The sequence below is a fragment of the Cyprinodon variegatus genome, unplaced genomic scaffold (genome assembly GCF_000732505.1).
Source record: "Cyprinodon variegatus isolate N-32 unplaced genomic scaffold, C_variegatus-1.0 Scaffold447, whole genome shotgun sequence".
NCBI classification, from domain to species: Eukaryota; Metazoa; Chordata; class Actinopteri; order Cyprinodontiformes; family Cyprinodontidae; genus Cyprinodon; species Cyprinodon variegatus.
Window position 1 is genome coordinate 351519 of NW_015150900.1, and position 24214 is coordinate 375732.

The window sequence follows — 24214 nt, forward strand, 5'->3', positions numbered from 1 at the left end:
TAACCCAAATGACCAAGGCGAACCGCTGAACCTATGCGAGCCAGTATGTCGCATTTCAGCGTGTGTGAGCTGTGATTGACACTCAATCAGACGCTCCTCTGGCTGTGATTGGTTGTTTTGGCTCGTCCCGAATTATTCTTTCCAGATTGAAATACAGGCAGTATGTGGGACCAATTGAAGCAGTTTTTTTCACAGGTTACATATCACATGTACTGCTGTCTGGGCATAGGGACAGTTTTAGCCAATATGACAAAAAAGTGATTTTTAAAAACTTACAGACTTCAGCTTTAATGTTGAAGTCATAACAAGCATTACTTTTTGAACACAGTTGTAATTTATATCTAGTGAACCTACTGCAACATTTGGAGGTCAAGCTAATGTACAGTAGGAAGTAAATATTGTAAAAATTGTCACTGGCGGTACTGGTTTCATAAGTTTTATGTTTAAAATAAAAATGGTTTGGAAAAGTGATTCTTCTGCCTAGATTTTTTGTTGTTGTTGTTTTTATTACTTTTCTTATAGTCTTTTAAATACCAGAATTTGCTAATAACTTTAATTTTTTTTCTGTCTGTATTAAATAATTTCATATAGTAAATTAAATGTTACTATAATGTTATTGGAAAGGCATCTATCCAGTTTTTTCTGGTCTGATACCTGGGCTGAGCATATCGGCTGATATGTGATAGCAATCCGATTTGAATGTTGGATGAATGAACCATATATCTTGCCATATGAGTAAAGGTTTTAGCTTTAAGATAAATATTGTTAAAGAGGTGAAAAATAACACTATATGTTATTTATTCACAAATGAGCAAGAAGAAAGAAATACCAGTTCTATGTAAAGTGCTCTGGATTGGATCTTCGATATCCGATATCCAATATGTCAGTCAAATTAGTCATTATCTGAGCTGATATCCAATGCTGGTATGGGATTTGTGAAAGTCTCATTATGTTGAGTTTCTCAGCACTTGATTAGTATTTTTAGTCACTGCTTCTTACTTTTACTTGAGTAAAAATATGATGTAGTGCTTTTTTTTTTTTTTTTTTTTTTTTTTTTTTTTTTTTTTGGGGGGAACTCCACCCACTTTTGCATAAGACTCTCCACATGCAAGACTTTTGGTTCATGTGTGGCTTCCTTAGTGCAAAACAATTGTATGCAGTTATCAAAGCCAGATATTAATATCATTAAATCCCTGCCACCCTGTCTTCCTTCTTTGTTTGGAAGCCAGTCTAAGAAAACACCTAAATCCTGGGTGTTTTCCTTAAAACCTGAGATAACAGCTTGTATTTAGACATATGCAATAATTTAAATTGCCAATTTAGACCTCGGCTTTAAAGGAGTACCCTGTTTAAGCCGTTTCTCATCTTTTTATTTCCATAAATGTTCATATTTTGTTTGGTTTGTTTGTCTGGTTAAGTGTGTCTGATTTTTTGTATTTCTTTAATCTTAATTGTATATTTTGGGTATTATTTCTGAAAATGAATCCCCAGGTAGTGTCTGTGTTTGACCTGTTACTGCTACAGTATAAGTGTCACAGGATGCTAACAGGTACCCCACAGAAAAATGAAAAATAAATCGTGCTTTACCTTGTTCTCAGCTGTGTCACATTTCGGGTTATTCTACGTACATTATATGTGTAATTACAGACCAATCTGGTGGAGAAACATGTTGAGCGTATCCTCAACCTGGAGTCTGCACTGAGGCAGAGGGACGAGTCCATGCAGAAGCTCAACATGCAGCTACACAGCAAAGACATGCAGTATCTGCAGCTTCACGCCGGCCCTGACAAACACAGTAAGCTACATTTCACTATGACAAGCAATTAATGGACAGTTTTACTGGACCAATTGTGGCTAAATATGAGTGCGTCTCAGCAGGATTTTAAGCAAATAGAGCGATTGTTTTAAAGACACATAGAGGCCACAAGAAAATAACCCGTCTCTTCACGTTTTCCGTAACTTTTTAAATCCGCAGTGTTGCATTTTTTCTTACTGGCTGCTCAGCTCTATAGGGAAACAATGTTTTTGCCACAGTGTGAACTGCTCTTTACATGATTTATGACTGGGATACAGTGTGTAGATTTGGACAAATTTGTTCTATTTATCTGACTCAGCATTCTATCTTCTCCTCTTTCATACACGTGCTGTTTTTTATTAAGTGAGGTTTTTGTTTAGTTGTTCTTGTCTTTTTGGTCACTTCATAGAAAATCTGGGTTTCTAATTAGCACAGCTGCCTTCTGTTGGACTGTATGATTCCAGATAGTCCATCATCCTTCATATATATATATATATATATATATATATATATATATATATATATATAAACATATATCTGAGTTTGCATGAAGTCTGAAGGTCCTTCTCACCCAATTTTGTGTTTCTTTTAATTTTAAAAAAACATGAATGTTATGTTGTTCCTTAGGGATGGTAGCATGCTTCTATGATGGACTGTTGAACTGTACAGGGTGTACTCCACCTTTCACGCTAAGACTGTTGGAGAATGGCACCTGTGATGCTGACAAACAGATGATCGAAGACGGCTAGATGGATTTTGAGATAGGTTCATCGGGACACTGGTGAAAAATGAAAATAAAAAATAGGATTTTTAACATTGAAATGTACAGAGTAAATTCCCTATATTAGCTTTTATTATTGATATTTACTCCTGCTATTGTGGTATAAATAGTGAAGAAATATGTTAAAGTGACAATGCTTAAAAATACTCTTGGCATTTTAATGTTTTTCATGATATTGGAAAACTCTGGAATAAATGCCCTTCAGTAAAGTCGTTGTAAAATGAAGTACTTTTCAAGGTAGCTTAGACATCTACTTTCAGCTAATCTGTACTTTCAGACTTTAAGTTACCAAAGTTACCAGTTTCCGACCTAGTTACCAAATAACTGTTATGTAATTGTTAAAAAGTGCTTTGCAGTTAAACTTCAGTCATTTTGGCTCTAAAAACATTTGGCACAGTAGAATGTGTGCTGTAAATCTGCATTATTCAGCCCATCTGCACCACCAAATGATCTCCATTGTGGGTAGCCTGCCCAACCAAATGTGTAAAAGAAAAAAAGGGAAAACAAATTTGTTTGTAACAAAAATGTAGTGCAGTGGAAACAATGCTGTTCAGTCTGCAATATAATGGAGGGACTGAACTAGATGAGGTTGTTTAACTTTAATTACTTTGCATTGTGACCTTGTCAGAGGTGTGGGTGGCTGGAACATGGAAGAAATGTGCCACACTGCCGCCTCAACAGATGCCTGTGCTGTAGTATACCCTGATGAGGAGGAGTTGTCGTTCTGCTTAGGCATCAAACTGGCAGAGAACTCATGGAAATTTGCATCAAAGCTGTTTGTCTTTCATTATTTATATGGTTAAATTTGAGGTACTGATATGATAAAAATGTTATAGTGCTAACTTTATACTGAATGTTTGCACCTGTGACTGCACATATAAGAATTTTATGGAGGAGGCAGAGGCAAAGATAAAGGATGATGCCGCTGTGCAGTTGCTGTGTCTTCTGTAGCTCAAGGACTGTGTGAGCGAAGCTGAATCACTAACCAGCCCACACAGATCAAATCACCCAGGTACCAACTGAAGAATGCTGCCCTTGGTGGAAGTCAGTTCTTTGGCTCTTTTATAGTCATCGATTGTACAACCATGGACACGGAGGTGCATTAATCAGGAAAAAAAAAAAAAAAAGAAAGCTCAGTATTTGTGTTTGATGCCACAGATTTATTTTTTTGTTTTATTCCACCAAGTGTTGGACTGTCCAGCCCTGACCCTTCAGAGCTCACGCAGCCTGGACGCGCTGTCCGACCTGAAGCTGCAGCGGCTGGAGGCGGAGCTAGAAGGGGCGCGGCATGAAGCCCAGGGGGCATGTCAGCGGGAGGAGGAGATGAAGGCAGAGGTAGAGCGACTGAAAGACGAGATCCAGCAGCTGCAGAACGACCAGAGGGAGCGGGTCAGTGTCGGTTTGTGTTCAGCCTGGTTCACAGCATCACAGCTATTTCAGCAACCTGCTCAGATGTTAAGTTTAAAGCACTTTGGAAAAGTGTTCACAATATTCAGACTTCTGCACATTTGATCTTTTATCACCCTAAAGCCAATCACAAACTTAACTGTTTTGTGCAGACACAATGAACCTATAAAACTAAAAAAGAAAATCCATATATAAACACAGCACCTCTTAGAAATACAAACAATATATTGCAATTTTACTGCCTTATATAGAACAGCAACATGTGGAAAGTTTCCTATTACTTTTGTCATTCATTCACATGTCTAGTCAAGTCTTGTGTCAAAACATTTAAAGTTTTAAAATCAGATAAAATATTATAATACTAACATTTGAAAACATGTAGAAACATGAAATATGGTTTAAAGAAAAGGAATTGTCACATCCAAAAGAAACCATTTTAAAATTAGAAATATGTGGCTGCATGCACATGTTAAAGAATAGTAACATATTAGGCTAGATCATCGTTCAGCCATGGGCCTCAGCTTGACAACAAGCAATGAACTCTGTTTTGAAGCTGGAGGCAGAATTTGCGTTAAATGTTGGATTGAGTGAACCGTACTCTAGGAATGTAGTTGCAGCTCAGTGAATCCGTGCTCCATTCCATTTTCCTTAATGTTATGTGAGCCTCCTTATCCTATCATATATTTAGTTCTAAAATGTTTGTAAATAAAATAAATTTTAGCATATTATGTAATTAAATTCCAAAAGAAAAAAAGATCTCCCTTGTCTCTTTGTTGGTAAAATACTGAGATTACATATCAATAATGATCCCTGAGCTTGTGTGCTTTTTTCTTAAAGTTTTTCTTTGCTGTCTTGATCTGCCTGTGCTGTCAAATTTTGTCCAATATCCCACCAGCAACCTGCTAATCTAATTTCATGCTCTACTTCTGCAGGAAATGACTTCCTCGTGCAAGCAGTGCGATGTAGAGTGGATAAAGAAGGTGGGCGATGAGCAGTAAGTGACCACCAATGATCTCTCAGCAGGGGGAGATGTGGAAACGGGTTGGAAGGAAAGCAGGGCTATACGGTAGTAAATGTTAGCAAGGAGGAACCCAGGCTGAGCACCAATCACCAAAAAAGAGCAAGATTTAGAAATGTTTCAGCGCGAGCTCATCGCTGCTGTCCTGCTGGGATGTGCTCCAGGGGCCTCATTAGGAAGCAAATAAGTTCTCAAATCACTGACTAACTGGGTTCAAACAGCATTAACACAAGAGTGATGGTGTTTGGATGCTGCGGCTACGTGTGAATATATACTCTACAAGGGGATTTTTCCCGGTGTTTGGTGAAAGAGAAAAGAAAATGGCCCAAGAAAATGTGTTGGTCAGACTGGGTCCAGATCTGAGATCTAATTGTGAAAAATACACACAATCAGAGCAGGTGAAGCACAGAGGAAACTTACGCAGAAAAGATCAAACTAAAGCCAAGATGACACAGAAAACAACTACAAAGCAAACAAAAGGAAACAGAGGTTAGTCATGGTGAATAACGGTCACATAAGAAGCCTTTAAAGGGACACGACTGTTTGTGATGAGACTAATCAGGGCATCTGTTCACATTAGCATGACAATACTGCTAACATTGGCATGGTAAGGATAATGTGGATTTTAATAAGCTTTGGAACAGATAGAAAACATATAGAAAAAATACGATTACGAATTTTTAACTTTTCATTACTCATTCCCTGTGCTATATATCTACATTTTAAGTCTAATCAGTCTGTCATAAACAGACACCCACATATATATATATATATATATATATATATATATATATATGTTCTCTATGACTTTTATTCTCATGATACCTATACAGAAAAATAATATGAAAATTTCAAAACAGAAAAATAAAAAAAATATATTAAATTGGACATGCTTTCTGGAGATAATCGCCCTAAACAGCAGGGGGCAGTATATGTACAAAGCAGGACATAACTGTCCAGTTAATGTTTAAAATTTATATCCTTAACATTTCAATAAAGCATAAAATCTTCACATTTAATTATCATTCCCTCCCTAAGCTATCAGAATAAAATCTTCTGCATGTTTTTATACTTTTAACTTTTTTTACTGGCACTGAGGGCGGTCCTTTTCCTTCATCTGCAACTAAAATTGCCCCTGCTATCTAATGTTTACAAGGTGTCAGCTATAAAAAAAAGGCCCAAGAAAAAAAAGAAAAGAAAAACCACAGCGGTTGGGCAACTGACTCCCACACAATGAAACCCCAGAGGTGTTTCGATGGGGAGCAAACAGAAAGTAAATGGTACGGCAGCAGTACGAGGCTGCCTTTTTTTTTTTTTCTCGTTTTGTTTTAAGTATGCGGTGGAAGTCTAGTACTTTTTTCCAGACCTTGGTCACCTTTTGGTTTTACTCAACAATATTGCCTACTCCTACTGAATTGCCTCTACATTTTTCCTGAAGCTTTTTCTTGTAATTGGCCCTGTTTAGTGTAAATTGGACACATTCAAAAAGTAGATTTTGTTAAGAACATTAACACTGCAGTTTTGCTCTAACCCTTATAATCTTTATAAAAGTCTTCTGACTGTTAATTAGTGATGAAATTTAGAAACTTCTCAGTATGTGAATGTTTTTTAAGCAACAGACATTTTATTTTATATTTAATTATTGTGTTTGAGTTAACTTCTGCATTTTTACAACCATCTTATGCCACTGTGCTTCTTGTAACTGCGCTTGCGAACCTTTTTCTGTCAATGAGAACCGTTAATGCTTGAAAAAGTTGCCATCATCGACCTCAAGCCACAACACTGTAGGCGACAACAGGCACCTGCCAATTACCCCTTGGATCAACCCCCTCTCTGCCAATGCAGAACTCTTCCTTCACGTAGAGACTGACTAATCTGTCCTCAGTTTACAGAAAGTGAGAGCAATTTCAAATAAATCACAGCCTGTTAAAGTGGAATCCCCTTTTCTTGTTGAAATTTTATACAAAAAAACTGGAATTAAATCTTGTGTTCCAATTATCCACGAACTCATAACAGTGAATTAATTGATATTGCAGCGTTGTTTAAAACTCTTGTTCTAAATTTTCAAATACAGGCTTTTCTACATTTTTAAACATTACATCGGATCCGACAGAAAAGATTGTGCAGGACTGTTGCAGGAGCCTTTTTAAACATGCTACCAGTAATTCTAAACAAGAGAATATCAGTGGGTTTCTATTTTTTTTTACCTTGTGTATTCAACTAGAATTTGATAAGATGACATAACAAACGTAGGAGACATGCAATGTACAACGTTGGACACACTACAACCTATACAACCAAAATTCATAAAAAATAAAAAACATATAATAGAATAAAAAACATAATCGAAAAGAGAACAGATCGGTCAGAATTGAAAAAAGAAAACATTTAGGCATGCTAATGTAATATAAACTAACACTAACTTTGCCATGTTGTAATCTAGAACAGCATTAAAGGAATAGTGAAGTTAGTCTATAAATTTTGTACTCATCAAAACAGGTTATAATGTGCTTTGCTATGATGGAAACCATAAAACCACTTGTTATTCACTGTAAATGTGTTACAGTTACATAGTAAACATAGTTCTCTTTTGTAAGATATTTCATACATTTTAATGGATGCTGATCCTACTTTTATGTTGATTATAAAATTACATGTAGACGATTTAAAAGTTAACATGCAAATGTCCAGTTAAATATTATTTTCGATCATCATCTTGCCTTTTGTCTGCGCTCTGTGAGGTTTAGATGTTCTAAGGGTTCACCTCTGAATAATTGGGCAGCTCCTATTTTTTAACCTTAAAATATAAGATAATCATTTAGAAACTTAGAATAGAAAAGAAAATTAAGGAAAATAGAAATAGAAAATAGAGTAAATTGCAAAGGTTATAGTAGAACTGGTCACACAATGTGCACCTTAGAAAAGCGTATAAAAATAACATAGGAAAATAAAAAAAATAGAGTATTGTACTGCAGTGATTTACAATATAATACTTCTTTTTCGTATTTACTCTGGTGATCTTAGTCTAAAAATAATATTTATTTAATTAATTTAAACATTCAAATGTGACCCAAAGTAAAAAGATAAATATCTAAAGGGACAAATATTTGTTTACAGAACTGTGGTTGCGATTCCTGAAATTCTCAAAGCCCAAATAAAACTTCTTACCACTATTTACTTTTCTGTTTCTTTATATATTGAGCGCAGCACAGTTCACAATACAGATGCAAAGAATCACCACGTAACTGTGGCTTGGTGTGAGAGCAGTTTGACACCTTTCTGTGTAACACTAAACAGTGCACAACAAAATTCTGAATAAGTTCTTTAAAGTGTGAAAAAAACAACAAAGTCCAATTTCTGTGAGACCCCAGCCTCAGAAGGTCTAAAAAAAAATCTGCTTCCTTTTCTTGTAATACCTCTCATTTTCTCAGTTAAAGAAACAAGAGGCATTATGTTCATGCTTCTCTTAGTACATGCCAACAATGAGGGAACGTCAGATCCCAGAGGAAGGTGTGGAGACTGCTCTCCCTTTAAAACATCAGATCAGAGGTCAGATTTCAGCCCACGCTCATCTCCCACTCATGTACACACACATACTGTACGCTTCTCTACCTGATCAATCCACTTGCACAACCCTTTCATCAATGCTGCATTGGCTTTATCACACCCCTCCCACGCACCGTAGTGTACACTGTACAAAACGTGCACACTCACATTCAAGAAAGAAAAGAGGAAACAAATGAACATATGCACAAGAAAGCAAATGCATGCAAGTGAATTTGTGAAGCAGTTTTCAATGCAAAGACAAACAGAAAACCTATTAAATGTCAGCCTCTTTGCTCTGGTGTAGAGCCAGGACCCAGAGGTGTTGCAAGTTGGCCAGGACCTGTTTGTAAAACTGCTAAAAGACATGAGCAGTTCTGAAATGTGCGATGGCATAAGTGTGAAAAGGAAGAGGTGCGTCAATTATAAACTGTCAATAAATTCACTGTACATCAGCTTGTAGATATAAAGAGTCGATGCTGGAGTAAAGAATGAGGGCCTTTTTAGTTTTGTGGACCATTTTTTAAATAACATTATGCTGCATTCTCCACCCACCATGCCAGTAAGTAACAAATTATTATTACTCATTTTATCTCCTGCAGCGGGTTTAAAAACCACGGACAGGGATGCTCATTGAAAGCTGCACCAACTTTAACCAAAAGGAAAGAAGTATTTGGTAGAAAGGTGGGCTGATTGATGGGTTTGATACCCCCACTCTGAGTCACTGCAGTTAGTTGGGCCATTAGCAAGCACCATCTAACGGCTGGAAGTTATGAGCTGTTCAGTTATTTTTCTGGTTTTTCTCAGCATACCTCCCCGAAATGGACACCGTCATTTATATTTTATTTTTTTGCATTAAGGTGGATGTCTATTGGTCGCTCATATTAATGTTGAAAGAGACATGAGAGCAATGAGTTAGCAAATCTGGTTTGAGAGTCAATTTCTATTGAAATAGACACCATTAAAAAAGTGGATTTAATAAGTAAAACCTAAAAGAGTTTTTAATACAAAAATTAAATATGCAGGAGCAAATAAAACTACATTAGATAAGCGTGTGGGTATGGCTGCAGAACATATGTTAAAAATTTACAGTCAGGTTACTGTGTAGGAAGGGTGTTTCTCTGTTTTTGCAGGGAAGTTTCTATCTTTTCTTTTTATGCAGAAAAACTCCCCGAGATATGCAGAAGTTAAGTTGTTTTTTTTATCTATCACAATCTTTATGGAAGAATGAGATCAGTCAATTTTTTTTAGCAAGGTCATCACATCAATTCTTTCAGCGCTTTTCTAAAAGGCCTTGTGCAAAATTAACATCCTCTTTTCAACCTTGTTTTTTTAAAAATCTATTTATCTCCAGGCAGATCTTTGTGCTGCCTTGGTTTATGTTTACCCTTTCAGAGATGTTTCATTACACAATGAGGCTTTCATGTAGGTGTGATGAATTTCACATGACGCTCACGATGAAGTGTATTGAAACTTGCAAATTCTCAATCTGTTGATGAAACAAATGATAGGTTTTTCTTGAAGCCCTTTCCAGTGTAAAAGAAATTACCCGGTTGAGCAGCTTATCTTTGTAGATTTTATGCTAGATGTATGGTTTCGTGTCTTAACCTAATAATAAAAAGTGTCGTTATCTATCGCCGTCTGCACCTGAATGAGTCGACTTAAGATCAAGGCTGAGGAGTTTATAAAAACTGCAGCCATATCTGATCTGACAACAACAAGCTGTTATCAAAGTGAAGACGGGTTGCTATTAAGATTTATATTATTATTACTTTAACTCATTTAATAAATTTCAGTTCCTCTGAAATGAGGCGTGAGGAAGTCATTTTGTTGCCATGGTTAAAACACAGAAGCCTGTTCAGCAGCCATCCTGGTTTAGAGCTCTGGAAATAGAGCCTCTCCGTCAACACAGCCCCTGAGAGTGTCAAGACACATCTTGCATGAAAATGGTGCGATTTTAAATTATGCGCTCAGACGTGCAATCTAAAAATATGAGCTTCTCAATTAGTGTGTCACTGCAGCAGGTCGTCTTCTGCTTCAGAGTAGATGAAGATTAATTTATGTTCTCGTTTGTGAGCACTTCTTGGCGTTAGGGACTGAATAATTTGCATTTTGACAAGAATTTCATTGCAATTACTGTTTAAGCAAACACACAGTTGTAACACCTTAACATTGTGCCAACACTGTAATGTTCTGCTGTAACAATGATTATGATAATTATATAATTGCCCTCCTCCTCTCTTCCTTCAGGGTGAATTTGGCTCTGGCCTACACAGAGTTAACGGAGGAACTGGGACGCCTCCAAGCGCTGTGCTCCAAGCAGACGGAGATCCTGAGAAAAGCGGCGCAGGAACCCGCCAGTCCAGGTTAGCGTTTCTGTGTTGAAACACCGCGTCCTTTTTCTGCAGGAACGTTGGAGGAGCGCTTCATGAAAACAGTTGTGTATTCACAGTGAAACTTCAGCATGCACTTCAAAAGAAAATGCTTACCGGTTCAGAACAGGATCTCTGATTTACCACAACATGGATACATTATCTACACTGTATTGTATAATCAACAAATATCTAGTATAGCATGTTCCCTCTACACACCCTACAATCCCCCAGATTTTTCTTACACTTAAAAAAAAAGATAGATTATCCTAAAGGGACTTTAAATATATTTATATGAATGATAGTTTTACTTGCATAACATCACATTGATCTGTGCTGGACTATGGTATCATAACTATATAATAGCAGCTGTAAGATTACCTAACAAGTCCATACTTCTCTTGTATTTTTTTTTTTTACATTAGATTAAAAAAAAAGTTGTGAGACAATTAAAAAAAAAATTTTTAGAAAGTAACTATCAGCTTGATTGGATCTAAGTGGGAGGAATATGTGTCCTTCATTTGTTTACAGTCCCTAAATGCACCATACATAAGTACAGTACAAGCTGGTTAGGTTGATAACAGCAACCTTTAGCTTACAAGATGCTTAAGCACAATAAAGAGACTCTTGGTTGTTTTTTAGTATCAGAGGACACAAAAGGTGATAAAAGTTGTTAAAAAGGAAGCTCTATTTTTTATTCCAACATGTCAAGACATCCCTAAATTTTTATGCAGGTTTTCTGAGAACAGAGAGCGAGATTTTTAGCAGAAGCTCTGTTTTTACTTAATTGAGATTTATAACTATCTGTCATGAAACATGCTTGATTTGTAAATGTTTCTGTTTGTGTCTCTAATAAAAGATGGACAAACTGTGGTTTAGAGTTCAAATTTAATTGGCGAGTTGCTAATATAAAACACAAAAAATTCAAATCAATCACTTTTAATCATCTTGACAGTTTTCTACAGAAATTGTTTTCTAAGACACTGATGGATTATAATAGAAGAAATAAATAAATATCTTCTGAATGATGTTCGTTTATTTTTCTTGATTTTTTTTGGTGTCAAAAAACCGTGATCAATGCAGCTCTAACAAGCATTAATTTTTATCATCAATTATCTTTATTATATTTCATTAGAAAAAAAATAAGTTATTAGAAATGCATAGATCATAAATTTATGGTTTCTAGTAGAACCAGTTTACAAAAGGACCTCTTACCAATGCAGCTGATTAGTGATTACCCACAAGGATAGTGACCGTTTTTTAATAATAAAATAACAACCAAGAGGAATTCATTTAGAGCCCTTTTCACCAAACATTTTAACTCTAACTTAAAAAACAACAAATTTAAATTTCTAAGAGGGTAAATAAGAAAATAGTAAAAAAAAAACAAAACAAAAAAAAAAACATATTCTTTCATAATTGGGCTTATGCACCGTATAATAATATTAGGTTGTGCAGTCTATTTGTATCACATACATCTGTCAGAATATATGGAAGTCTCATTTGCACATTATTTTGGATTGACTCCTACTTTAGTATTTATTTTCTTTATAAAAACAAAATTGTAGCTGGGTTGTTAGATGTGTAACAAATTCTTAAATTATTTGATCATCATTCGATTTAACTGATTTTTTCTTCACAGAAACCTGCTAGTGTTTTGTTTAAGTTTAGTACTGCAACTAGCTTTACTAGGACAGTTTGGGCTTTTATCTTATTAACCTACATGCAGGCCCTCAAAATACTTGAATGCTTATTGAATGAATGATAAAATTCTCATCGCACAACATTAGCTTTTAAAACATCTTAAACACAAATTAAATGTATATAAATTTTGTTTCCTTATTTACTACATTTTTCTCAGTGCCAGTTGTGATTTGTCTGTGTTCTTTTCTCACTTAAAAAGTAAAGATAGGAAATCAGAGACGCACGTTGTGGAGTAAAAGTAAAGAAGTGCTAAACGGTAGCAACACCTTTCTCTGCATGCATAGAGAGACACATGTTGTCTCACAGGTTTGCATCTTCTACCAACCACAAACCGAGCACACAGAATAGAACAAAAGACTTCAGTTAGTTAATTAGGAATGTGTACGTAATAGCTTTCAGCTATTTCTAACAATCAAACATTTATTTTTGGTGATTTCTTTGTGCATCCAGGGAATTTTTTTGCAGCCGTGGAAGATTTCTTAAACGATAGAGCATGCACTGAACGTCCACAAGTTTCCTCCCAATTCAGAGAAAGCAATAAGTACAAAATCTCCTGACCTCTTGAAGCTATAGGTGCTTCTGTCTTTAGCACCTATAGCCAGGCACCCAGAGAGGATGTTTCCTCTTTATTATGGGAAGTGAAGTTCTAGTGGTGACTATGGAGCTGACTCACTCATCAACATATCTTGTAATTACAGGAAACACTACAACTATACTTCTGCTGATAAATCCTTTTTATGGACCCATAGAGGAACATGAAGCTCAGTTCTATTAACTGAATGTGTTTTTGCAACGTCTGATGCAAAACATTATTCTGCAGTAGTTGCCCACAATTGATGTCTGATAAGGAAAATGCATATTAACAATTGAAGGCACACGTCAAAGATAAGAGCAGCAAAAAATTAGCAGTTTATTTTTCACAGACATTTTTAGAATATATTCCTTTCAGTTTATCTAAGTAATGCATCTATGTGGGAGAAAAAAACAGTGAAATGTTAATTCAACAGCTTAGACTGTGAAACAGACGTTTGCATGTTTTTCTAAGCCAACAAAACAAAGGCTTTGTTACATGTTGGTTAGCCTGGAAGGCAAGCTTTTAACTTTAGATATTTCAATTTCCATAAGACTACAGTAGTTTGTTTTCTTTTTTATAAAACAGTCTAACTCCCAACTATTGATCACTCAAACATAAAGAATTATAAACATGATGGATGAACAAGTTTTGTGATTTGAGTTCCACTTTATATATTGAAATACCTCGGAATCGATATTTGTATTAATATTAGCATCTAGACTCTATCACGTTTATCACGTGTGCTCAGTGTGAACCTGTTTATATCTGTGAAGAGCACAGTACACCAGTGGTGTATTTACCAATCCTGGTGCCAAGCATTCTGCACGATGTTGGGCTTAGAGCACAACCACCATCTGTGGACATCAGCCCTGATCATACCATCCTCATGGAGATGGTTTCTAACTGTTAATGCAGACACATGCACATTTGTGGCCTGCTGGAGGTCGTTTTGCAGGGCTCTGGCAGTGCTCCTCCTGTGCCTCATTGCACAAAGGCGGCGGAAGAGGTTGTGCTGCTGGGTTGTTGACCTCCTTTGACCTCCCCAACATCTCACAGTGTACTGGTCTCTCTCCTGGTAGCGCCTTCAGCCTCTGGACACCACTCTGACAGACAGAGCCAAACCTTCTTGCCACACCACGCATTAATTCGCCATCATGGGTGAACTGCAATATCTGAGCCTCTTGTGTCGGTTGTAAAGTCCATCTCATGCTAACACAATTTTGAAAGCACCACCAACATTCAAAAGTGACCAAGACATCAACCAGAAAGCATAGATACTGAGAAGTGGTCTGTGGTCCCCGCCTGCAGAACCACTCCTTTATCGAGTGTGTCTTGCAACACATTTGTTGTGCAAATAGAATAGTGCCAATCCATTTGCATGTAAAATTGATTATGAATCAGTGTTGCTTCGGTGGTGAATCCTAATATCTATATATATATATATATATATATATATATATATATATATATATAGATATATATAGATATATACAGTAGATATATATTTCACAGCATATATATATTGCACAGCAAGAAACAGATTGATTTGTACAATTTACGTGTACTTAAGCTAGTTGCACATGTTTTTTGGAAAACAACCCACATCCTGACTTGGTGATGTTTTCAAGCTTTTAAGTATTGAGAACGTTTGCTCTCCACGGCCCTTTTTAGATGACTTCACTAATGTTTTGCTTTACTTAGGGTTTCAGCTGGTCTGTTTGGAAACGGGATCTTCTAGTTAGACTTGGGACACCTACATTGACACAGAATCATAAGATATGATATATATCAAATAGAATCTTGGGTTCAAAACTGACTAGTACCTTGAAGGTTCACAATTTCATTCAGCTTATAATGATAGTTCCCACTGAAATTGATTTGGTGCTTTGTAACTTCTTAGTAAAATAAGAGCAAAAAGATAGATGAGGTAATCCTCACTATGAAAGCTGACTATCTCAGTTTCATTAGAATCACTATGACAGATAAAAGGTTTGTCCCCCAGATGACTGAAACATTGAAAATTCTTCACCATAATATTTTTTTTTAAATATGACCGACTTCAATGCATGCTTTGTTAAATAGTCCTAATTTTTATACATTTTAGAGGATAAATGGTTCTGCAAGAATTTATCAGGTATCACCTCATATATTATTTTATTTAATTAATAAATTGCAGTGAATGGGCTTTACTTTGTCTGTCTGTTTAAGAGAAACTTGGAAAATCGAATAAAAAAAAATCATAGAATAAAGGGAGAGGCCATATTTTCAACATGTCTACATACAGTGCAGTATTTATTTTGTGGTGATTTTGCCATGAATCACATATATCTTAGTTTTGTTTGAGGTTTCTAAATGTTGGTTTTCCCTCTCCGCTCCCACAGTGCAGCTTCACTCTCCCATCCACCACCAGCGTCACTCTCCGGTGTCCCAGCGCCACTCGCCCATCTCTCAGCGCCATTCACCAGTGCCGCCACATCACTCCCCGATCCAGCAGCGGCGTTCTCCGGTGTTGCAGCGTCTTTCTCCTGACATGCATCGCCGCTCCCCACTCCTGGACGTCAGCGACGGACCTGCCTCTTATTCCTACCGACCGCCCACCCAGCACCTGAGAGCCAGTTTCCAGGGTCGCCGTAGTTACTCAGAGGTAGCCGACCCCTCAGCTTACCAGTGCCCACCTCGCTTCTCCTTAGACCCAGTTTCTACCCTGCCAAAGCCACGGCCCTATGTGGAGGGCTACCAAAAACAGCAGTCCCAACACATCAGCTCCTCTCACAGCGGACTGCAGCACCGAGGATCCCCGTCCCCCCTTCAAGCGGGTGGAGACAGCAGCATGGGTGAGAGCTCCATGCGCCACTCTAGAGAGATGCCTTTCCCTCTGTCAGAGGTGGCTCACCTTCATTTTGAGCCCCCTCCTCCTTCCACGCCTGCCCCCCAACCACCACAGTCTTCTGAGGATGAAGAGGAGTGGACCTGCCCACATCCCATCAGCCCCCCGAGGACTCTGGGCGTTCTCTCTCCTGGTCTACCCAGCAGCGTCATGAGGGGCCCGGCGTCCTGCACAGCCTTTCCCATCCCTCAGAGGCCCAATAACCTCAGCTGCCATCCGCAGCAGGGATACACAACATCAGAGCACGCCCAGTCCTGGCCTTCCATCAATGTGAGTTATTAAAAAGTCAACACACATACTCAAAATACTTAGAAAATACATAGAAAATTTGAGTAAAATACATCAATTCATTTCAGGAGATTTACAAAGAGGAGAAAAATATACATACTACTGACATCAAATCCTGTCCTTAACACATGCTTGAACTTCTGGGATTAAAATGAGAGAGTAAAACTTGCATAAATTTTAATTTAGAATCAGTCTAGTCAACTCGACGTGAAGTTTTATAGAAGATGTTTCGCCTCTCATCCAAGAGAGACAAAACCTGTCACATTCAGACCTATACATTGGAGAGACTAAGCAACCACTTAGGCACATGGCTCAACACAGGAGGGCCAACTCCTCAGGACAGGACTCAGCTGTTCACCTACACCTGAAAGTTAAAGGACACTCGTTTGAGAACAACAATATCCATGTTCTTGCAAATTAAGAAAGATGGTTTCAGCAAGGGCTTAAGAAAACCATCTTTGTTAACCTGAAAAAACCATCTCTCAGCAGAGGAAGTGGTCTTAGACATAAGCTTTTACCCAACTACAAAGCTCTTTTAGGAACAATACCCAGAAGATTCACCTCTCACCCAGCCTCACTTGACTCACACTTTAGTGAGGCATGTGACCGAAACCACTCTGTCGAGGGTGTTAATGACACATCAGAACCCCCTAACGACCATTAAAACCCCCCATTTGTCCTCCTTGGCCAATCCAGTGGAAGGGACCAATACCTTAATTTTTCCTCCCTGATTTCTTTGTTAGACCTACGGTATATTGATCTCAGTGCTCCCAACCACTAGTTAGAAATGAATAGATTTCTTTAAATCTGAGATGGCGAGACGTCTTTAGAAAGCTACACCAAGATCAAACTTTTTCAAGCTTGACTGAGTATCTTCACAGATATGCTAATTTAGGACTTAAATGTACATAGGCTGCTATTACTTAGGAAAGAATAGACTTTTATTTTGAAGGCAGAACATTTTTCCTTATTTCATTGGCGAAATACGTAAGCAGTCTCACACACGCCATAAGCAATGTAAGCATATTACCTCATGCTGAAAAAGGATTTTTATCCAGCATATAATACCACTTTTAACTTGACTTTGACCTACTTATGTTCAGTGGTGCAAAAAAAGAGAAACCGTATAAAGATGAGTGGTCTGTAATTTATATCATAGATTCACCTCAAATATGAGAGAAAAAATGAGAGAAAAAAATCAAATCTTTGTCATTTATGGTAGAAAATAAGTATTTTTTCAATAAAAAAAGTTCAACTCAATACTTTGTAGCATAATATTTTGGCAATGGGAGATGCCAAATGTTTCCTGTCAGTCTTCAACAGGTTTTCTAACATAGTAGATGGTATTTTGGCTCATTATTCCATCAGATCTCCTCTAGAGCAGGGATTTTTCGGGGCTGTTGCCGGGCAACGTGGACTTTCTACTCCCTCCATAAATTTTCTATGGGGTTGAGGTCTTGATACTGGCTAGGCCACTCCAGGACCTTGAAATGCTTTTTTAATGGAACCACAGCTTCATGCTCTAAGCCATCTTTTTGGAATCATTGTCATGCTTGAAGACACAGAAATGTTTCATCTTTAATGCTCTCATTGATAGAAGGAGGTTTTGGCTTAAAATATCATGCTACATCGCCCAACAGTCCCAAAGCATGATGTTTCCACCCCCATGCTTTACAGTAGGTATGGCGTTCTTGGAATGCAACTCAGACTTTTTCTTTCTCAATCATGATGTGTTGAGTTAGTACCTATCTTTGGCATTACATGATGCTGTCCCTATCCTCTTCTGGATCATCCATGTGTTCTCTGGTGAACTTCAAACGGACCTGGACAGGTTCTGGCTTCAGTGGAGGAGACACAATGTGACTTCCTCTGGGTGTATTATGTTATTGATGGTAGCCTTTGTTACTTTGGTCCCAGGCAGCTCTCTGCAGGTCATTCATCAGGTCCCTTCATTTAGTTCTGGAATTTTAAATCACTAATTACATGACTTTAGAATTGAATAATTGAAATTAATTTATAGACTAAATATCAGGGCTACACGTAATTTTAACAGTTCATCAATTCAACATATTTGCTCATCATTGGACCACATTTTCTTTCTTCTATACTACAGTGTCACCACTACTCTGCGCTTTGACTTTTAGCATCTGGGCCAGAGAATAGACTGATATAAAACAGTGATGGTTCTCCTTCCACTGTCCCTGCAGCCACTAAATGGACTAATCCTACAGTCTAGAACTTGATGAAATACAGTGCAGTCCCTCTATTCTCAGCAGTCAGTAGGAAACACATACTTAACATTTAGGGCAAATATTTAGGGCAAAAATGACAATACGTTTTTGTTTAGTATCTGGTTTTGCATCCCTCTGTTTTAGGCTCCCTTTGAAAACCACTAATTTTCCATATTCATAACATAATTTAAGAGTGAAACATATTGTTGCTACAAATCTCCATCCCACATCCAAAAAAATATTTCTTTTTCCAATATTGGACACACTGGTATTGTGATGAGGGATCCGATTCCATTAATGTTAAGTTCTATGACACACATTTTTTTTTATGTTTGACAACAGGTTTTCTTAAAAATTATTACCGGCCATAAACAAGCAAGTAAATGTTTTATTAACTTGGCCCATTTCACTATTCAGATGTAGTGCCTACTGTTGCTGGATCTTATATAACTTGAATAACTTAAGATAATCTGATATAACTTGGAAAGGTTTTGTTCAGCACAACGTCGGCCGTCAACAGCAACCGTTCTTTAAGAGGTGCTTAAAAAGGGATGGAATAGGAGATGAAATGAAATTAGTAGAATTAAGCAAAGTTAAAAAATGCAGCAAAAGGCAACATCTTGGGTCAATAAGTTTCCATGACAACCATTAGACGCTAATTAAATACAGATCTCTGGAAGATATGCCTGGAGAAAGGTTTTCTGTTGTAATATCACAAACCTTAATAAGTGTAGTTTTTTTTTAACTCTGCTAAGTGCTTAGGTTCTGTAAGACTAAGATTGAAATGAATTGAATTGCACCCATTCAAAGTGGTTCTGGCAAGAAACAAAACCTAAATATGTGTAAAAGCTTTTCATGCAAACTGTAGGGCAGATGAACTGTGATGATGTGGGCCTGTTTCTACTCTAAAAGCCATGAGACCATTTTGAGAATACATGACGGCCTTTTGTGCTTACATTAGGATAATGATTCAAAACATACAATCAGATCAACACAGATTATACCTCAATCCTATAGAGAATGAGTATATGAAGAGATCAAAGGAACGGATCCGGGAGACTTTGCAAAGAGTCAAATAATGCATCTCTATGCTCCGACCTTGTGATATCCAACTGTCCTATTGGCAGAAGGTTTTATATTAACAGCAAATTTACTAGTAAGCAATTTACTAGTAAGTTGTCTAAAGTAAATTTACTAGTAAGTATTGGACATGAGATTTTGATGAAAGCAATTATTTAGTTGATATGTTTGTTTCCGCTATTCAATAAAGTGAGAGTCTTTACCTCTCTTATATCTTGCAGGGGAGGAGGTAATAAGTGTGGTTAGGGCTCTAGCTTGGTGAAAAAGTGCAACCACGTTTGAGCTGTTCTGAAAGCACTGAATTACATTACTTAAGACGGTTTTCAAACAGCCGTGTGGTATTTCATCATGTCTACAGTTTACCCTAAACACTCCGATCTTGGTTTACCCCAAAAAAAAAGGCAGTTTTTAACCCTACAATAGGGTCTATTAAGAACAGAGTTTTCACACTAGATTTCACAATTTTCCGAAAGTCTGCCTTTTAGTTCCCTTTAAAGGGGAACAGTCTTATTTAATTCTCGGTGTGAAAAGAGAAGTTTGATATAAATCATATGAGTCTGCATGATGTACAAAGATGGAGTCAAGATGTGAAGCCTCAATTAGCATAAAAACTAGGAAACGTTTCTTCTGTTTCAGACCAGGGTGACTGCAGACACTCTAAAATGCAACAATGTTGATCCATACTTTAATAAATGAAGGAAATAAAAAGATATGTTATGCGAAATAACATAAAAATGAGGATGATCCATAGTTACTTACTAGAATCATTCATGTTGATTAACAAATATTTGTCTGAGAAGTTAATCATATTTTCCATTAAATTATTTCCATCACACATTTATAGAAATGAGATTTCTTTGTATTTTTTATGCTTGATTAATTTATCATGTTTTAAAAGACAAGACTGTTATACAAATTCTAAAATCTACTGCATCAGCTAAGAGACAAGGTTGCATGAGTGGAAAAGGAGCATTCAGTATTTGCAATGCTAATTGAATGATGAATATATGCCTAAATAAATGGGTTCTATGCACCCTAATTCAGAGTTTTTATGGTGATTCAGAAGGGGTACATTTTGGGAAATGGGGAAAAAAAAAGATAGAAAGTTTTGGTATCATGTCAGTTTCAGAAACACTGTAAAACAGCCTTAGCAGGAGTGGACCCAAATGCAGGGACGTAAGGAGGCAGGGATGAGTCTAATTTAATGCAGATCCAAGGTATCAGAAGCAAAAGTCCCAAAATAACAAAATACAGAAAACTAGTGATGTTATGAGATGAGATGAGGCTTCGAGGCGTGTGTCGAAAATTAGAGGGGGCATTTTCCACCAGGCGCATATCGAGGCTTCCTTCATTTGGGGGAGGAGCCAAAATAGATGACATCCAAAGCCTTCGGTAAGAACTTCGCCCCGAACTTCGGCAGTTTGTAGGATAGTTGGATAGAGTTTGGATATTCTAAGAATAGATTGGTTGAAAAAAAAAAGCCAATCTAGTTGGATAAAACTAGTTTGGTTGGATTAAACAATGCTAACAGCTCTAAAATATTTACTTCCGTTCTTGAGGTTGTTGGCTCAAAACCCAAGTTGGACTTCTTAAAGTTGCACTAAAACACGTATTTTAGTACAAGTATTTTGGCTAATGTGACTAATTTGTATTGGTTTTCCCTTGTATATATATATATATATATATATATATATAGATTGGGTAAAAACACTGGCAAATTAAACTGGTTGGTTTAACCAAAAGATTGGTTGAACACATAACTTCCAACTAGATTAAAACCAAAAACTGTGAAAAAAAAAAAAAAATTTTGTTTAAATAAAAATGACTTACAACTTTGATTTTGCTCGTCATTGCCCAATTTGGACAAGCAGTTTCACTGTCTGCTTTAGATTATTTCATTAAACTGGCACAAAAACAGTAGACCTTAAATGATTTTACTCTTCTAAGACATTTTACACACACACACAAAACTTACAAAAGATTTTATTATACACACCAATCATTAACAATTTCAAGGGAAGTTAACTGGGAAAGAAAAACAACTGTAAAAAAAGATGTACGCAGATGTACTCCAGATGCACTTCCCCAGTAGGTGGTGACATGGTCATATGAAACTTTATGAACTGTGGGGATTGTTGAAGCAATTAGCCAAAACGGTTGAAGGCCTCAAGTGGCTTCATCTCACAAACACTACAGAAAACCAAAAAAACAGGAGACATCAGGGGGAACACACGAGGAACAAGGAATTTACAAGAAACTAGTACTAACGAACTGCAGAGGAGGATTATATATGTGAGACAGAACCAAGGGTGGTGCAATCAGTTAATTGGGAGCAGGTGCAGACAGAGGCAGCTAGAAAGAAGCGAAGGGGAAAGGAAAGGGGCAACAGGAGGCAACAAAGAGCAACTGGGGAAAACAGGGCTTAACTGCAACTAGCAAATAAGTTAAATAAGGCTAAAGGGGAATAAAACTAATGACCATAAAAGAAGGATTAACCAAGGAGAAAACTAGAGGATAAGCGAAGGAACTGGAGATAACTTTCTCCTAAGCATGAGAGAAAGAATAACTAACTAAAACTAGACCAATAAATAAAAAACAGCAAAAATGACATAAATATTGACAAAAAAGAATAACATACAATAAACCATAAATGAGAACCCAAAAGGAAAACTTACACAGAACCAAAAGGTGCAGAGTGGCAGATGATGGAAAAATAACAGTCATTAAGGTGAAGAAAAGTAAAATTAAAATCTTTCTAGAAGCTTCATACAAAAATTAGAGGAACAAAGGACAGTACAGATAGACGAATGGAATCTATTTAATTTTTGAAAATAAAGAGATAAAGAGAGAAGAAATAATTTATAATGAAAACTTGCCTGGAGAGGCTTTTTTACGGTTTCCAACACAACATAATTCAAATGAATTAATAGACATTTTTAGATTTAAAAGCCAAACACTTATTTTAAAATTAGAGTTGATCATTGCTTATATACAAACTTTCAGAAATTCTAAATTAGAAAAGAAAGTACATTTTAAGAAGGTTTAGCACATAATGAAATGCTTTCCATTGAGAGAAACATGTTGAAATCATCATATCATCACCTTAAAATTTGACAGATGCCACTGGTGTGGGCTTTAGCACTGCTATGACTAATCACAAAGGTTTGTCAATAAAGTATGTTAAAGGTGACTGGTGAAAGAAGCTCTGTGGGTGAAAGGTCACATCACACTTATTTTCATTTATTTGCTGTGAGCAAACTGCAAGAGTCTAATAACAGCCAATGGCTAATTCATCTGTTCTTCATGGGACACAACTCTGCTGTAAATTCAATTTGTTGATGCAGAAAGCATGAAAGTTTAACAGCTCCTAATTATTGTGTAAAAGTCTTTAGTCATCCTCTTTCTCTTTGTATATTAACTTAGAAGCAAGCTTTTATTATTCCAAATTATAATTATTGCCAAAGTTCGTTTTTCTTGGTTTGTACACTGTAGTCCACCATGAATGACAGCCACTTCTCCTTGACTAGCTTATAGACTTGGACTTTAGACTTAGACACCTTTTATTGTCATTTTGTATACACTCTGTGGATACAGATTCTTTTTGTATCCACAGAGACACTGAAATTTATTTTTGTACAGCTTTCAGACAGTGAATGAGCAGCAAGTTAGCAGTGAAATTAACATTCCCATTTCATAAAGTGCAGCAGTGATCAAGTGTAAACAGTGTGGGAGAAACTGGTGCAAAAGGCTTTGATGTGGAAGTTCAGAGCAGTGCAAAAACAAATATATATGGTGCAAAAATGCAGTAAAAAATTATTGAGTTGAGTTCGGTTTGGTGTTATCAGGTGCTGCAGAGTCTCGGTTTGTGTCAACAGTTCAGCAGTATGATGGAAGTGGGGAAAAAGCTGTTACAGAACCTACTGAACCTGCGGCAGATGCTCTGAAGCCTCTTCTCAGAGGGCAGCAGGGAGAACAGTCCGTACTGGGGGTGTAAGGGGTTATATTAGCTACGTTTACATGCAAAAAGTTTCCCCTTATTCGATTAAACCTAGGTTAATCAGAAGTTTAAAGTCTTTGTTTACATAGACACTAAAAAAATAAAATCTGAGCCTGCGCAGAACTGTCTAATTTTCCAGAAATGTTTTAGTAGTAGAAGAAGAAGCTGCCTGGTTTGTAAACACACCTGTTCTGTTGGCTCATCCTCAACTCTAGCTGCTCTTTGTGCCTGCTGCTCACATTTCTTTGTGTCCATTCTTTTGTTTTTTGGGGTTCAGTTTAGTAAAGTTAAGGGCTCAGCAGTATCGTATGCTAACACTCTTTCACTACAGGGGTAGAGGTCAGGATAGCTTGTTGATCCACATATTGCATTTGGAGCCCCCTCCTCTACTAAGTACCAGGAGTGAGTGGATGAAGATCAGGAATAAAGAGAAAAACGTCACGCTGGTGTTGCACACATGTGCAGTAGAGATTATTTTACTCCAAAGGGGGCATACATTAGCCTCGTGAGACCATCCTGATCTTGCGAGCTTTCAAG

General features: G+C 37.0%; 1 protein-coding gene across 1 annotated transcript in view; it reads left to right on the forward strand.

Moving 5' to 3' along the window:
- tbkbp1 (TBK1 binding protein 1) overlaps positions 1–24214 on the forward strand; it is a 103868-nt gene that overhangs the window by 75043 nt on the left and 4611 nt on the right. Inside the window, exons 5-9 of the mRNA XM_015389071.1 lie at positions 1648–1795; positions 3763–3965; positions 4916–4977; positions 10795–10910; positions 15576–16351. Coding sequence (XP_015244557.1) covers positions 1648–1795; positions 3763–3965; positions 4916–4977; positions 10795–10910; positions 15576–16351 — 1305 coding nt within the window. The remainder of the gene's footprint in view (positions 1–1647; positions 1796–3762; positions 3966–4915; positions 4978–10794; positions 10911–15575; positions 16352–24214) is intronic.